At 41.1% G+C, this 18,256-nt stretch overlaps 1 protein-coding gene across 4 annotated transcripts in view; it reads left to right on the top strand.

Moving 5' to 3' along the window:
• The window catches only part of LOC142049497 (poly(A) RNA polymerase GLD2-like), a 47,354-nt gene extending 39,309 nt beyond the window's left edge, over nt 1–8,045 (top strand). For all 4 annotated transcript variants that reach the window (XM_075077262.1, XM_075077260.1, XM_075077261.1 and 1 more), the window contains 3 exons: nt 1,055–1,146; nt 5,014–5,093; nt 6,916–8,045. In XM_075077262.1, the coding sequence (XP_074933363.1) occupies nt 1,055–1,146; nt 5,014–5,093; nt 6,916–6,990 (247 nt within the window). In that variant the 3' untranslated portion in view covers nt 6,991–8,045. The remainder of the gene's footprint in view (nt 1–1,054; nt 1,147–5,013; nt 5,094–6,915) is intronic.
• The last annotated feature ends 10,211 nt before the right edge of the window (nt 8,046–18,256 follow it).

The raw sequence follows: 18,256 nt of genomic DNA, 5'->3' as shown, positions 1-18,256 counted from the left end.
TGATTAGGAATATAAAGCTTAGAACAAAGAACGTAAAGCAAGCAGTTGCTTTGGCTTCCATTACGTTTGGCATAGCATTGTGCCAAGCATCATAGAATACATAGAATGTCCTGAGTTGGAAGGGACCCACAAGGATCATAGAGTCCAACTCCTGTCCCTGCACAGGACACCCCCAAATTTATGCCATATCTCTGAGGGTGTTGTCCAAGTGCTTCTTGAATAGCGTCAGGCTTGGCACCGTGACTACCTCCCTGGGGAGCCTGTTTCAGTGCTCTACCACCCTCTGGGTGAAGAACCTTTTCCTAATATCCAACCTAAACCTCTCATTTATCATAAAGATCATAAAGACACTTGGCACATCATTAAAGATTGCTCTCTAAATGGCACTGCTGTTCTTGTTTCAGTGTGATAATTTCCTATGGCTTTGTTTTAAAATTGTGTGCAGAAAGCAGTAGGTTATTTTGAAATGTGCATTTGAGTTGTTGCTCTGTTAGAGTTGTGGAAGATCTACAATTCAGCATACACAAAGTGTTAGTGCTTTCTAATAATAGGTTCCTTGCACTAGGAATGGTGGCCTGTAAGCATGCTATCTTAATATATTTTTTACATTATTGCATTTTTTTAATGGAATGCAATATGTGACGTCATCTGCACTTAAACTCCTTATGTTCCTTTTCTCCCCACAGAAAATGCTGAAAGATAGATTTGAGGCTATAATTTATTTTCAACTTAGAAATAAATGTAGGTGTCCATATTTATGTTGACATTTTTGAAGAAAAAAAGCCCCATGTTCTGTCATGAACACATGTTACTTATGGAAACTGTTCTGTTTTGCAGATGTTTTTGTAAATACACGTTTGTATCTGTGGAAAATTTTTCTTGTTTCCTACCCATCATTCCTTACTCTTATATAGTGAATTACTGTTATACTAAATTATTCCTTATTATAAAGTACTGTGTTATTCAGGCTTATGAATTTTTTTAAATGTAAACTGATATTATTTATTCAGAATCAAGAGTTAAAAGGTCTGCAAATTGTTTTCCTTTTCCCTAGTTGGAGCCATCAAATGATTTCAGTTCGTGAGGCTAAAGCTGTTCCAAGACCTGATGGTATTGAATGGAGAAACAAATTCATATGTGTAGAAGGTAAAATGTAAAGCTGCATTATAATTTTTAACTGTTAAGACACTAAATATATGAATCTGTCAATTAGACTTTACCTTGGTCGTGTTTTAATAATGCACGTGTAATATATTTATGTAGAAAACGAAGTTTAACCAATATAGTTTTGGAAACGGTCTTGCCAGAAAGATTTGAGAAGGAAGCTTTAACCTCTGTAGTGTTTAAAAATAGTTCTCCTGACCTTTTCTTCAAAAGGACTTATTGCCCTGTTACTTTGGAACAGGGATTAGGACTTTGACAAGGAATGGCAGTAGTGTTTGTTTTCCTGCTCTGCAAAAGTAGTCTTCAGTTTTGCCAAGATGGAGCTTCTGAAAAAAACACAGTGGGCATGTATTCAGATTCCTCTATAAGAATATTTATTGTTCTAGTAATGCTCTAGCGTCCCAAGTCCTAGCAGTAACTACATCATGCATATGCTGATCCCCTTGTGGTTACTGGTTTTGGTTGTCTGGTGAATGTATGGTTTCCACAGAGGAAAAACCCAGGTTACCTTTTGGAGTTGCAGGTCTCGGCTGCCTTAGTTCAGGCTGAACTGGGCAGTAGCATGATACAGGGAACCTGTTTCATGTGCTCTTTGGTGCCTTTCAACTGCTGTGGGGAGTCTACATGGAGAAGATGAACACTTAGCATGTGTGAAGTTTGGACCAGGGAAAGAGAAAATAATAGACTAAGAAGGATTGAGATGTTAAAGGAGAATGAAAAGAGAAGCAGGGAAGGACTGGGAGCTACCCTGTAACTGGAAACAGTTAACACAGATAAGAAGGGGGAGCAAGAATCAGAATGCAGCAGATGAAGGGGAATTGATTGGACAGAAGACCATGGATAAGGAACCAAGGTGGAATGGGAGCAGAATTAGAAGTAGGAGATTTAGGACGCTAGGGTGAAGAGGGAAGGTTTGAAATGGGGGAGGTGACCTGGGGCCCAGCTGTAAATAAATGGGAAGCCATTAGGTCAGGATATCAAGGGTTGAAGCTTTAGGATAAAAGAGGAATAGAAATAGGACAGGAGCCAAACTGTACAGAAATAGTTTTTAGAGACAGGGATAATTTTGCTGGGGTGGATGGGAGGAATAAGGCAGAAGTCCTGTGGTTAGGCACAGACACTCCTCAAGATTCCTGGGGGGTGGGAGTGCATTGTGTGTGTGCAAGTAATTTCCCACATTTTGTGCTGCTCTGTGCAGAGAATAACTAATTTCACCAGTAGGTAACTATTCTGTGGCCTAGAGCTCGCCAACTTGGCTATAATCATATGGACAGTGTGAAGCCTCATGATGGGATTCCTGTTCTTTGACTTGGGAAAAAAAAAAAAAACAAACCACCTACCAGTCACAGGGAAAAAATACACTGAAACCTGTGAAGACTGCATGCTTGACTCTGCAGTCTCAGAGTTGAGAAATGTGAGAAATAAGGTACCTGCACAGCTGAAATGATTTGGGATAGTGCAGAACAGAGCCTTGGCAAAGCTGTTTGCTGATGTCACATGATGTTGATACACTGAGGTGTGGGTGAGGGGTGGTGTGTTTCAAGCTCTCAGTTTTTATTTTTTTTATGACATTGTGGTTCAGCCCCAGTCAGCAACTAAACACCATGCAGCCGCTCGCTAACTCCCCCCACACCTGTGGGATGGGGGTGAGAATCAGAAGAGCAAAAGCAAGAAAACTCGTGGGTTGAGATAAGAACAGTTTAATAATTAAAATAGTAATAATGGTAATTATAATAATAATGATGATAATATAAAAAGGACAATAACAAGAGAGAAATGAAGCCCAGAAAAAAAGGGGGGGAAAAACCCACAAGCGATGCAACCGCTCACCATCTGCTGACTGACGCTGCCGGTCCCCGAGCCGTGATCACTGCATGCCCTGGCCAACTCCCTCCAGTTTATATACTGGGCATGACATTACATGATATGGAATATCCCTTTGGCCAGTTTGAATCTGCTCTCTTAGCTGTGCCCCCTCCCCTCCCGGCTTCTTGTGCACCTGGCAGAGCATGGGAAGCTAGAAAAGTCCATGACTAGTACAAGCGCTACCCAGCAACAGCCCAAACATCTGTGTGTTATCAACAATGTTTTCATACTACGTCCAAAGCACAGCACTATGCCAGCTGCAGTGAAGAAAATTAACTCTATCCCAGCTAAAACCATGGCATGATGTTACAAAGTGGCTGAATAACTAGGTTTGTCTTCTGTCAGCTTGGAAAATATAATATCAGCATACAAAATAGGCATTTTAGAATTTGTGTTAAATGGGCTTGATCACATACAACTTAAGAGCGCGTTTTGCATTTGAACTATTAAAAAAGCAAAATTATCTATAGGTGACATAACTGATTCCTTCCTGTTACTGTGTGCTTCAAGACTCAATTAAGAGTGGGTTTTATCCTCACATAACAAGTTTTTACTTTTAAATTGGAAGGGAAAAATTAAATTTCTTATTTCAACTTGAAGTAAGCTTCATGTTTAGAACAGCTGTTAAGCTGAACTAGTTTAACAAAGTATGTAGATAAACTTCTGTGTATTTTGAGAAGAAACTTTTAAAAGCTAGCTAAACATGTCAACATATTCTGGTTTCCAAGTCTTTGTCAGATTGTCAGATTTTCCATTTAGCGGACTAAAATTCCACTAATTTGTATTATTGCATATATTTTTAATATTTTATATTTGTTGATAGATTACAAGAAGTCTAGCTGCAAGTTGTGATAATTCTACATGTAGCACTATAGGCTCACTCAAAGAAAAAAATTTATTCTGTTTTAATTTTTATTGGCCTTAAGACTGATTATAACTTGTATTTCTGCTGTTTGAGAAACAAATATAGTAGAGATGCTCTTTCCAGACAGTTTAAAATCTCGCAAGCTATTACCATTATAGGGATACAGAGAACTTTGTTCATAAACATTAGCTAAAAGCATTCCTTGTCAGAAACTCTAAATTTCTAGCAACTATTCTGGTTCCAGTTTAAATCTTCTCTATATCAAATAATATCATATATTCTCCTGTTGAAAAAGACACAGTTTGGAAAAGCTAGAAAATTGGCAACTTTGTGAGACAGTGAAATTGATAGTCATTTAGGGAAACTGGATCAGAAGCTGTCTGAGCTGCACCTGATTCATGCTTGTACTTTTAAATCTCTCAGATCCACATGTTAATTCTAAAAGTAATTCCTCAGGGCTTGGTTTGCAGCAGTTCTGAAGCTTTATGATTTCTTGGATTTTCATTTGGAAAGATGATCCCCTTTTAGCCTTTCCCTCAAGCATCAGTGTTAATGTTTTATTACTTTTTTTTCTTTTAATACTCTCATGTCTGTGTGTGAACAAAACAATTTATGATGGATTCTCACTGTAGTGTTGTAAATAGTAGCTTTACTCTTGTTGCTTTAAAAGAAAAAAATATGCTAGGACATTTATGTACTTTATGTCAAATCATTAAAGACATTAAAGAAACGGTGTCAAGTTTAAGACAAAGAATGCAGTACTGCTTTTCATGTTAAGGGTGATATGGAAAATCATATTCTGATATCTCATCACAGGCTATTAAACAGTAACAAATAATTACTGATGCATAAATTCAGCACAATTGTAGCATGCTTCGATAGAAATAATAACCTGACTTTATTATGGATTACATACTATTAGAATGTTTGGGGCTTTTCTGGATGAATGTTATGTAGAAATAAAGCTTAATAAGCAAAGTGGAATCAGACACTTAAAACACACTTGGGAAGCAATGATATGTTAACTTCTCTGGTTTTTGCCTGATTACTTACTCAGTGAAGACAGCGTAACTCTCGCTTTTTTTTAATGCTTTTAATGTTTGTGTTTGATCTTGCAGAACCCTTTGATGGGACAAACACTGCTAGAGCTGTACATGAAAAACAGAAGTTTGATATTATCAAAGATGAATTTCTGAAGGTAAAAAGTGCATCAGAGTTAATTTTTCCAATCACTTTGGCTTTGAAGGTAGTTATACAAGTGGAAGTCATTGAACCTGCCTGTTTCTGATGTTTCTTATGCTTATTTTTATGCTTTGTGCTATACATATGATAGAAACTTATTCCTTAAAATGTGGAAAATTATTTAATAAGACTATTGTCTGTATGCCAGTAAGCATCAGGCTTAAGTTGAAATGGGTGCTTGAAAGAGTAGATCCTTCGTCTTAAAATTATGAATTTTACACACACAAAAATCTAACAATAATAGCTTTAGAATCACAACTTTATTTTCATTATTCCTTCCTATATGAATTTGCTAATAAACAATGTTTTATACCTCTTACTATCCCTTTTTTATAATATTGCCGCCAATGTGTTTCTGCTGGGTTTTTGACAACTGAATCAGATTGTTATTTTTCTTTAGGAAGACCACAATCATAATTTTAGAACATGAGTAGTTCAAACTGGAGGTTTCACTGTTCCAGGTGTAGTAGAGGAGGCAAGGAAACTCTGAATGAAGCAAGGAAAGACTTAAGCCTTGGTTAAACAGCCTTGTTTCTAAAAATCCTTGCTGCCAACTCACTTGTATGCTTGTCTCCTAACATGGGCATTGCATTTGGAATTATGTTCATATATCTGAGCTCAAGTTCTGGTTTTCTGAGATATCTGACTAGTCATAATGTAGTTCATGACTAGGGATTAGTGCACAGAACTGGCTTCAACCTTTAACCAGTTAGACTTCCTTGTATGCTGTCATTGGAGACTCTTGTTTACTCCAGTTAATCAAGTCCTTAAATATCTTTAGGGTTTCTCTAACAAAAAGGAAATCAATGCCAGATATTTATAAAAAAATAAATGCTATAAGGTGTTGCCTTTATATGGTCAGAAAAGGATAACTTTTTTGCTTTGTAATTATGTTCAGAAATGTCAGTTTCCTCCTATTTAGCCATTTTGGCATACAAAATACTTTTCACATACTTTTACATAATGTATTTTATTTTGTGAATCTGCTAAAGCAGTGGTTTACTAAATGTTTGGGCTCTCACACTGTTCTGTGAAATTAGAGTTAATTTCTCTTTTCAGAATTTTCAATTAAAAAATTGGTTTCAAACCTGTGTGGTTTTTAAAAAAAAAAAAAAAATGTAAAAGCAGTTGTTTGGTCCAAGCTGTTTGGAAGCCTCTTTACTAGGAACCATAAGGAATGACAGTTGCTTAAAGCTACAAGTACTTATGAATATCTTGCACTTTAAGAAGCCTAAGGAATCTGTGTTTCTGCTGTTGAAAGATTATTCTTCCTGTGGTTTTCATTACACATTGTGGTTTAAATTAATTCTACATAAAGACAGGAGGGTCAGTGCAGTTATTTGCAGATTCATGGCCTAACAGATGTATCCTGGAATCCAGAACAGAATACAGAACAAAATTGAAATAACCTATTTTAAAGACACAATTAAGTTCTGGAAATGTCAGAGTATAACATCTTGTATCAGGAAGTTTGACATGTGTGATTTTGAGACTGTTACTTCACATTCAGAATATCAGTGTAATGCTTGAATAATGTTAACATCTTAGTCTCTGCAAATCCACTCTCTTCTTGAAAGGATGTACCTTTCTCAGTAGTTCATTGCATTTTGTGTACCTTTTGGAGTAATCTTCCCTTAAAAAAAAAAAAATATCAAGGGGAAAAATATCAAACTTATTTTTGTGGATCTGTGAGGCTTACTACTTAAAATGGTATTTAAGTATTAATGGCAAAGATGATTATTTAGCCTTTTAAAACATTGTACTTTTTCCCTCCCCAGTCTTGGCAGATATTACAAGACAAGAAAGACCTGAACTGTATATTACCTTTAAGAATAACCACACGGAAAAGATAACCAACTTGTTCCATTTTTCTCCTTACTGGATCCTGCTGAAATAAAGAGGAGTATCAAAATCAAGATGCAGTTACCCCATAGTTTTTTGACATGTTTTTCTCCTTAAACTTTGGTTACGGAAATGTTTACAGAAAAGATTGCATATTTTATTATTGACATTTTTTAATACAGGTGTTCATTCAAAGATATGCTTTCTGAAAAAGCTTGCATTGTTGACTTCTAGAAGAAACTGTTGTGACTCAAACAGCAGACAAAATAAATCCATTTTAAAGAAAGTATGGGGATATACTGACTTGTTTCTATAATCTGTGTAATCATTAATTTGGATGTGTTTAACAATGAAATGAAATTCAGAGTTAAACAAAGTGTGAGTCTGACTGTATCCTTAAGGCATTGCACAGTGCTTGATGAACAGACAGCCCATGCTTTACATCTGCTTAACGCAGTATGCACTTTTGCTTAACTTAGCACTTTCCAGTTTTATTTCCCTTTTACGTAGAACAACAAGCAACAGTTTATGAAAATTAAGTTAGATTATAGTTGGTAGTATTCTGGATACAAAGAACTACTCTAAACTGGATTTTTCAAGCAACAGTTCTACTGCAAAGAAATAGAAATAAAAAAGGACAAATCAATATATGTAAATGCTTCATATTCACACAGAGTAGGCAAGATACTTTTTAGGCTTCCTCTTAAATATATGAAGTAGTAGTGATATCTGCCTGAAGGGGGCGGGGGGGAAGAAGAAAACCCCAAATAACACAACCCTGCTGCTGCTACAATAAGCTGGGCTTCTGTTTTGATTTTGTATAAATATTTGTAAATTGGTTAGCTACTGTAAATTGAATTTAAATAAGTAATCTTGAAAATTTTATCTTTTCAAAATAAAGTTGAAATTTTAGACCTGCTGTAGCTCAGTTTGTGCCTTTCATGTACTTGTTATTGAAGACCAGTTAATTGTTAAAACTGTACTTATCATTGATGTAAAATTAATTTTCACTTTTTATTTGTTTTGTTATGGTGTCCAATAGAATAAAGTTTATATATGGAAAATACAGCTTATTTTTCCAGTTTTATGTTATTTTGTACTGATGCTTATAATATTTCCTATAATTAAGTAGAAAAGGAAAATAGTATGTGGAGATAAGGCCCCTGTTGCAAATCATAAACTTCTATGTGGCTATTCTGTGCTCTGTACGTATACAGGTATAAGTTTCATCTATTGCTGTTTCTAACTAGATTGTGAAAACCCTTATAACTGTAAAATAACAAGCATTATCTCTTCTTGTGCAAACTAAGTTCTAACGAATTTAAAATTTTACAATTTAGAAGTTCTAGAAAGCGTAAACTGTTTGCCTGCTGTGAGGTTACTTACTACACACTTCATGATCTAGTCTAAGATTTTGGCTTGCTTCTTAAAACAGCTTCCTTCTGCAAATTAAATAGTTTTAATCCAACTCTAGTAACCTACTAAAATGTAAAACTTTCCCAACATAGGACCACTAAGAAGGGGCATACATTTTTGCCAAGTTTGAACACGTATTTCAAGTGAGCCGGATGCGAGGCACAGAACTTTATGTATGTCTGTCTCTTACAAGGTTGCACTGTATCACTTAAAGTGTCAACATATCCCACACCTTAAATTATTGCTTTATGTTTGAAACCACTTCTTCCTATCTGTTTTTACAACATACAATTTAAAAAAACATTGATACCCCTATGCAACTGTAAAAATTGACCCACCAGCTCAGTGATCTTTTTTAATGAGCCAAGATCTGTAGCCACAATTACTTGTCTTTAAAAAGAATCTTTGTGCTTTTTCTTAAGTTTATGTACTTCTGATAAGCTATATTTATAATCAGAAATATAATGTCTTAGATGGTAGTTTTCCCCAAATGTTTGGGGATGAGCCTGTTTGTTTTATCCTATCTAACAACAGAAAATTCCCTAGTAATTTACTGCATTAGCTAAGCAAGGTGCAAGCTCGTGTGACTTGGTTTAACTTATAGTGAAAAAAGCTAGTGGGTAATCTGGCAAGAGCATGGAAAGTGGCAGTGTGCTCTCATATTAAAAAAATAATAAATCTGAAAGGTTCGGAAAACAAATTTCACCAGATGTCATGTTATATTATTTTCCTGTCAAGGCAAATGAGTAGCTCCGCTTCCTGTAGAAGTGCCAGACAACTGGAATGGCAATGTGTGAATGTAATGATCTTTGTTAAATGGTGAGCTGCAACTTTTGTCAGAAAACTTCAGATAAAATGACACAAAATTGTTTGGGGAGAGGGAGCAAGAGCTGAACTTTAACTAACTTTGGATTCAGTTCTACATAGTCTGAAGTTGTTGAGAGGCTTAATGACCCAGCTTTTTATCTACTCTGGGCAGGTATCCAGACCAAGAAATCCACTAATGGCTATCATAAATCTTAGTGTCAAGTTTTTCCCTTCTCAACTTTAAAATAAAAACCTTCGCTACATCTATCCCTTGGCATGTACCCTAGCAGGAATAGCTTTCCTGGAAGACCTTTGATAAAAGGTGTTTATTCATGGCTGACCAAGGTTTCAGTGTGTGTGCAAGGCGCTGACATCTGAGGCTGACTACTGCCTTGAAGTGAAAATGCTTTAGTTCAGCTCTGTTATTTTAGGAATAGTTTTGGCTACTTATTTTGGTATTGGGTTTGCCTGTGTTGTGGTTCAGCCCCAGTCAGCAACTAAACACTATGCAGCTGCTCACTCACTCCCCCCCACCCCTGTGGGATGGGGGAGAGAATCGGAAGAGCAAAAGCAAGAAAACTCGTGGGTTGAGATAAGAACAATTTAATACATGGTTCTATCTCTCAGACCATTCCTGCCTGATTTCCTTTTGCAGCGGGAAGGTCTCAGGATGTGTCTGTGTGCAGGACTTACCTAAAAATGGCTCTGTAGCCAGTTCATATGTGTTTCCAGGTAGCTGGTTTGCCTGGAATGAGTATGGGGCTGTTTTTATCTATTCATTTAGTGATGACCTAAGACCAGTAAATGGGGAGAAAGTCCTGGAGTTAGTTCTGGATTTAATTCTTTTTTTTAAATGAAGCAGTCCTTTAATGAGAAAATCAGAGGTGCGGAAGCTTTAGAGCCAAGTGTAGCTTAGGATGAGTGGTGAAATGGATGAAAAAGGAAGCAAAGTGGAGAAGGGGGCTGCCTGCCACCCAGGGAATGCTGCATTATCCAGGAGAGCAAAGAAGTTGAATGATAGCAAATGGGATGGTGGGAAAGAAGGGGGTGGGAAGGGGAGCGCTGGGGATTTGTCTTCCCAAGAAAAAGTTTGCCATACCTTCCCCAAAGCAAAGTAAGAAAGACGTGGGGAAAAGGGTGTGTGATTTTTAGTTTCCTAGATCAGGCAGCGCCTGACTTGGGCCGGTGTGGAAGGGACTGACAGGGCTGTTTGTGCACCGCTGGCTGCAGGAGCGTGTGCGCAGGGAAGGTGAGAGCGGCAGGAACGGGGGCTTTCCAGCACCCCACATGAGCCATTTCGAGTGGGGCGGAGGCTCGAGTTACAGGGTGCCAGGAGCAGCTGAATGCGGCAAAGCATCAAGGTGGGTGCGCTGCGGTGGGGAGCAGCTCAGCTGGGGACGCTACCACACCTGGTCCCTGCTGGTGGCCACCGCAACCAGGAAAAAATACTTCACTCCCTGTTTTCAAGCTGTGGATGCTGGCTGAGGAAAAAGCGAGTCAAAGTATGTACCTTAGGGCATGACTGTTTCTGAAAGACTGATATTTAAGCAAAAAATAATTTTCAGTTAATTTTTGGCAAAGAGGCCAAATGAAAAATCTGTATTGCAGGTACTGGAGAAGTTTTGCACTATGAGTATAAATGAAGCTTATTAAAAGCCTTCCTATGGTTTTGTTTTCTGTCAAAGGGTGTGGAGGAAGAGTAAATCAATTGGCTTTTCACCCATGTAACCCTTCTTGTTTTGTTTTTCTTCAGCCTTTGATAGAATTTTAACTGAGCCCTTGATAAAGCTCTAGATTGCAGTTTGGCTCTGAAGTAACACTCAGATTTTGAGAAGTTCCCTATTAGGTCTCAACAAAGTGATTAAATCACTGCATAAAGGAAGTCTCTAATCCAGACCAAAGTGTTTGTTCAACGCCCGTGCTACTTCCACAGCCTGTATGGTGGAGAATCCAAAATGCAAGAGTAATGCAGACCTCTGGGGCACAAAGGTGCTGTGGTTTCTCAAGCAGCACCTGAAGCTACGACCGGCAACGCCACCAGGCCATGCCACAACCTGACATCTGGAAAAGAGGACAACACTGCAGTGGGTCATATCGCTTCTCAGGCATTTACGAGCATCAGGGACGGAACAAAATGTTTGAGACTGGCCCAACTCCTGGCTCCCAGCAACGCTTAACAAAAATCAGCTTTGTAGCAGAAAGCGAGTAACTGTTTTATTGCTTTTAGATAATTATTCATTTGAATTTGGACAGATGTATGAGCCACTGTCTTGCCAGAAGGGGCATTGTTAACACCGAAGGAAGTTATTAGCAGTCTGTAAGGGACTAGAAACTTGTCTCAACATTGCTGGCAGGACAAGTTTCACTACCAGTGCCTGATCACCAGGGAAACTGAGCGGGACAGTTTGGTCACCAGGGCAGCTCGTTGAGTCCTGCCTGGCAGGAGTGTGTGTGTCCTGTTGTCTCTGGAGTACGTGCCCTCTGTGCATGTGCCCAAGCCCAGGGTCGACTGATGGGGGGAGCTTGGACTGTCTAGAACTTTCTAGTACCCTCTAGTGACGGTACTGGGCATGCGCCCCACTGCCGAGTAGGAGGCATGGATATGCAAAACAGTTATTGACTATGCTGGAACATTCTCCTTCCACCAGATTCGAAGATACATCGGATGGCCGGACCACTGGGACTGCCCTGACCGACCAATCACATGGACGGATGGACCACTGCATGATCCGTGGTGGTAGCTATCACAACACTCCTATTCTCTCCCTCCCTCTCGTTCACTTTTTCACCTTTTCTCTCTTTGCTTTTCTCTCGTGTATCTATTTTTGGCCAAATAAAATCACTTGGCACTTGACTCCGTTTTGAGTCTTAATTCTGTTTCCGAGAATGTAAAAGGAACCTAGTGTTCTGGTTTTGGCTGAGAAGGGGTTAATTCTCCTCACTGTGGGGGTCGGCTACCTTTCCAGCTTCCCGCCCTCTGCCGCGTGGCGGGGGGGGGGGGGCTGGGAGGGGCAGGGCCATGGTGGGGGCGGCTGACCCCGACTGGCCAATGGCAGGTTCATTCCATACCATGTGACACCATGACCAGTATATTGAGGGGGGCAGTGGCAGCGCGGGGCCGGCGCGGCGTCGGGTCAGAGGGCGGCAAGTGGCTGCATCGCGTGCAGTTCGTTTTGGCGGTTCGTTCCCCCTCTCCCCTCCCTTCCCCTCTCCCCCAGGGCTTTGCGCCTCTCGTTGTTCTCCTTTACATTGCATTTCTATTGTTGTTTCTTTTAATTTTAATTATTAAACTGTTCTTATCCCAACCCACGAGCGTTACCCTTCTGATTCTCTCCCCCATCTACCGGTGGGGGAGTGAGCGAGCGACTGTGTGGGGCTGAGCTGCAGGCTAAACCACGACACCTAGTCACGATAGCACACTGGAGTTAATCAGAAGTTAAGCCCAGCCGCCCCCAACCTCCCAGAATTATCTGAGGTCAGTTGGAAAGCAAGGGGATTTAACCTCTGCCAAATTGTTCAACCCAGTGATGGATTGTGACACAGGTTAACAAGTGAAAGGCTAGGTTTAAAATAGTGACTTCCTGTAGCTTCTGATTCTCTTACCCTGAAGAAGATGGATGAACTATAGCCCTAGGAAATGCAGAGCAATAGGCAGAGACCTCGCGGAGCATACTGATTGCTGTAGGGGAAAAGGAGCAGCATGGTAAAGGCAAAAACTACAGGAATGTACAGAACAAAAACACAACACAGAAAAAGAAAATATTTCCTTGGGAATGGAAGTTGGCCAATACCAATTTTTTTTACCCCCTGCCCTGTGTCTACAGGGTTCAGGTAGGAGCCTTTAGGGGATGTGAGGTCTTTTCAGTGCAGGCTATTGCCACAGCTTGACATCTCAGTCATTTTTATCTGGGTTGTTTTCAGCTTGTGAGGTGTCATGCAGCAAACAGCAACAAAGTTTGTTGATACCAGGAGTGAAAAAAGGTCTGATGTGAAGAGGATGAAGGGAGGGTCTGGGAGGATTTTAGAATGATGGGCTGGCTATACTTCTCTGCAATGATAGTGGTGTAGTACAGGTGGACAGACCTCACTCAGCATGTCTGAACATGACTGTTCCAGCAGCTGGGGATTATTGTTATTTCATTCAGGTAGGGCTCAGTATATTTTTATTGTTGAATGTATTCTAAATTACTTTGTTAAATATGTAGAGTTCTTAGAGGATGGAACATATGAGAAGACAGTAACAAACTAGCAGATAGAGTCTATACTCCTTTGAGCACTTAGACAAAGCAAATGTGGGTGCTAATAAAACACTGACAGTATCTTATGTTTAGTGCAAGGTTTAAATTACTGTGAGATAACCTGGCACTGGAGAATAGCCCCAGAATCAGCTCAATCTCACACTGGCAAAACAAGGGCAGATCAAAGACTGGTTTTCCTGCTGGTGATAGAGGAATAAAAGCCAAACAGATGTGGCTGAGGTGAGATGTGTTTCCACTGAAACATTTCCATTGTTGGTGGCATTTCTGGAAGGCCTGAGATGCCTGAGGGCCAGGCTTACAGTGGAGACTGAAGCAAAGAAGGCATTCAGTAACTCTGCCTTCTCTGCATCCTGCATCACCAGAGCACCCACCTTGTTCAGCAGCAGGCCCACAGTTTCCTCAGTTCTTCTTTTACTACTGATGTATTTGAAGAAGCCCTTCTTGCTATCCTTGGCTTTTATTCCTCTATCACCAGCACCCTCTGGTTTTGCAGGACAATGTGGATCCCCAAAAAATTTTCTTCAAAGGACCTTTTTGGTGAGACTGTCCCATGATACGAGTGCTTAAGCTGTAATCGCAAGGATCTCCTCGCCAGATCCGTGGTTCGTTCTTCCTGCTATTAACTCCCCTCACTGAGCAGCATGCTGCAGAAACATAGGTGTATGTGAGGGCAGGTGCAGTGCCCACTGCCTGTATTGGTGGCACAGGAAAGCTTGCCATTTTCTTTTCCAGACCAAAGGTATCTTGTATGTATGGCTTTTTTTTTTCCCAGACAGCTATTTTCCTTTCATGGGCTCAAATCAATTGCTTCTTTGACAATAAAATAAAAAAAATCAGTAAGATGCTTATTAAATCTACAGCTGGTAAGAAGCATTGTGAGGCTGACAGGCATTGCCATTTTGGGGTCCTGCAATATAGTAATTTACTCTGTGGCTGTAGCCACCTCATGATAATCTTTCCCAGTCAGCAGTCAGAATATCCTCTCTGAAGGCCTACTTCAGTGCCTCAGAGATATAATAACTACTTCCATTTCATGAGATATGAATTTTTCTACAGGCTACAGGTGTGGCTTCTGTGAGCAGCTGCCCCTATGTCTGATAGAGACAGTGCCAGCCAGCTCCAAGAGAAACCCGCCACTGACCAAGGCTGAGCCAATCAGCGACCGTGGTAGTGCCTCTGTGATAACATATTTAAGAAGGGGGAACAAAAAAAAACACAAAACCCCCCCAAAAAAAAACCAACCTGCACAATTGCAGCCAGAGAGAGGAGTGAGAATACACAAGAGGAACAACTCTGAAGACTGAAGACACCAAGGTCAGTGAAGAAGGAGGGGGAGGAGGTGCTCCAGGCACCAGAGCAGAGATTCCCCTGCAGCCCATGGTGAAGACCATGGTGAGGCAGGCTGGCCCCCTACAGCTAATGGAGGTGTCGTGATTCAGCCCCAGTAGGCAACTAAACACCATGCAGCCACTCCCTCCCCGGGCCAGCTCCTCCCAGTTACTATACCGGGCATGACATTACATGATATGGAATATCCCTTTGGCCAGTTTGAATCTGCTCTCTTTGCTGTGCCCCCTCCCCTCCCGGCTTCTTGTGCACCTGGCAGAGCATGGGAAGCTAGAAAAGTCCTTGACTAGTACAAGCACTACCCAGCAACAACTAAAGCATCGGTGTGTTATCAACATTATTTTCATACTACGTCCAAAGCACAACACTATGCCAGCTGCAGTGAAGAAAATTCGCTCTATCCCAGCTAAACCCATGACAGTATCCACCCCTTATTCCATACTGTTTACATCATGCTCAGGCCCCATATTACCCAGTACAACTTCAATAACCCCTACCTGCCTTCTCATCCTTTAATAGAATATACAGATTTCATTTATCATGCCCCTAGTCTATCGACCACCCCTGAATCTTTGCTTCAGTATTCACTGCTAAGGCTGGGGGCTCCTTCTGGCCTCCTTCTGGCTCTGGTGTGGGGGTCCTTTACAGGCTGCAGGTGGATATCTGACCTCCTGTCATGGTTTTAGCGGGGCCAGGCTTACAGTGACGAGTGAAGCAAAGGCGGCATTCAGTAACTCTGCCTTCTCTGCATCCTGCGTCACCAGGGCACCCACCTCATTCATCAGCAGGCCCACAGCTTCCTCAGTCTTTCTTTTACTACTGATGTATTTAAAGAAGTACTGATGTATTTAAAGAAGCCCTTCTTGCTATCCCTGACACCCCTTGCCAGGATATTATACTTTGTACTCTCCCTTTAATTTCGTTCATTTGGCAGTACTGTAATTACAGGCTAGCCATGAGCTTGTGTTCTACTGGGGCAAAGTTCAGAGAGTGAAGCACAAGAGTCTCACTGAATTTTCAAGAAGCATTTTTTCATGGATGATCATCCTGTTCTCTGAGCCTAAAAACTCAGGGAAATGGCACGTCTCTGCTTTTTCTTGTTGCTTCAGAGCCACTGGGACTTATCACAGTCATTTGGAGTGGAACAAAAGAGAACAAGTTCATTTCAGTCGCATTACAAACAAGGGAAAGACCTCACAGTTTCATCTAAAGGTGCATCTGTCAAATTCAGACTGCAGCCATTAGAAAAATAGCCATTCAGAAACTGTTCCCTCTCCTGCAGAATCAGTCCTCTGCTTGTATTCACTTTATGCCATTGTAAGAACTTGATGTTTATAGACTAGCTCCTGCTTTATCCCTGTCAACAGTAGACAGTATATTCCCACATATTCAGGCATCCAATTTAGTGTGAACAGCAGGCAGTACAATAATATTAAACTATGAAAAAGAATTAGGAAGGTTATCAGAAGTAGTCAACATGGATTCCCCAAGGGGACATCATGCTTGACCAACCTGAGAGCCTTCTGTGATGGTGTGACTGGCTGGGTAGATGAAGGGAGAGCAGTGGATGTTGTTTACCTCAACTTCAGCAAGGATTTTGACACTGTCTCCCATAACATCCTCATAGGTAAGCTTAGGAAGTGTGGGTTAGATGAGTGGACAGTGATGTGGATAGAGAACTGGTGGAATGGCAGAGCTCAGACAGTCGTGATCAACGGGGCAGAGTCTGGTTGGAGGCCTGTAACTAGCAGTGTTCCCCAGGGGTCTGTGCTGGGTCCAGTCCTGTTTAATATATTTGTCAATGACCTGGACAAAGGGACAGAGAGTACCCTCAGCATGTTTTCTGATGATACAAAACTGGGAGCAGTGGCTGATACACCAGAAGGCTGCACTACCACTCAGCAGGACCTGGACAGGCTGGAGAGCTGGGCCAAGGGGTGTGGAATAATCGCTGGAGGTGACTTAGAAGTTAAACTTATGTTTTTAGAAAAGGTACAGCATGGAAGAAGCTTTCAGGGTAGAGTGCAGCTGATGTGCAAGAAATCCATTCCATGGAAGTTCACTAGGTTCGTAACCTTAGATGTCAGCAATGCCAGGAGAACTTGGTGTACTAAGAGGAGTTGTCCGGAGGGTGGAACGGTGTGGAGACACCGTGGCCAGGCTCTGTGATAAATGGGAACTTGAGGTACCATGGAGTGGGTACACTGCACATTTGCCACCCTGAGCCAACAGTCTGTCATACTTTTGACAAAATGCTGTCCTTTTGGTGAACTTTGCTCATTATAATATCATTATAATACCAAAACACATCTCCATCCCAAAAGCTACCCGCCTCCAAGGTGCAACCATCCCCCACTCGGCATGTGCTTTGAATTTATCTAGTCTACACCTTTAAAAGCTGTCGTGGTTTAGCCCCAGCCAGCAACCAAGCACCACGCAGCCGCTCGCTCACTCCCCCGTGGTGGGACGGGGGAGAGAATCGGAAGAGTAAAAGTGAGGCAACTCATGGGTTGAGATAAAGACAGTTTAATAGGTAAAGCAAAAGCTGCGTGCGGAAGCAAAGCAAAGCAAGGAATTCATTCACTACTTCCCATGGGCAGGCAGGTGTTCAGCCATCTCCAGGAAAGCAGGGCTCCATCACGCATAACAGTTACTTGGGAAGACAAACGCCATCACTCCAAAACAACCCCCCCCTTCCTTCTTCTTCCCCCAGCTTTATATACTGAGCATGACGTCATATGGTATGGAATATCCCATTGGTCAGTTTGGGTCAGCTGTCCCGGCTGTGCCCCCTCCCAGCTTCTTGTGCACCCGGCAGAGCATGGGGAGCCGAAAAAGTCCTTGACCAGTGTAAGTGCTACTTAGCAACAACTAAAACACCTCCACATTATCACCACTGTTACCAGCAAAAATCCAAAACATAGTCTCATACTAGCTACTACGAAGAAATTTAACTCTACCCCAGCTGAAACCAGGACAAAAGCAAAGCAAGGAAATTTTACACCAATCATAATAAAGGTATGTATGACTAGAGTCACTCAAGCTCCACCCGAAAGGTAAGAAATAGTATAAAATGTGTGAAGAGAAAGAGCGTGTTAGGGAAGATACCATCGTGTACCACTCTGACTTCTGGGACCAGTCGACAGGCTGAGCCTTTCTTCCCCGCCATTGGGATGCCTTTGGGTAAGATTTGAGCACTTGGTTATACCAAGTGTTTCCCTGGGAAAACTTAGAAATCTCTATATAGATTCACTTTAAATCTCCGATGCATTAGAGTCGCTTCATATTTGCTTAACGCACTTGTAGCCTAGCAGTGTTACTCATTTTCTTAGTATTTCTGTGTGCCTTGTAACCAGCAATTTTACCACCGGTAATCCAAAGAACCTGTGTATCTGTCGCTTTAATAAATTGTACTATACATTAATCTAGCCGTGATCGTTCTCATTGA

This window comes from Phalacrocorax aristotelis, chromosome W (assembly GCF_949628215.1).
Source record: "Phalacrocorax aristotelis chromosome W, bGulAri2.1, whole genome shotgun sequence".
Classification (NCBI taxonomy): Eukaryota; Metazoa; Chordata; class Aves; order Suliformes; family Phalacrocoracidae; genus Phalacrocorax; species Phalacrocorax aristotelis.
Note: the sequence above shows the minus strand (reverse complement) of the source record. Positions and strands in the feature narration are given on the sequence as shown.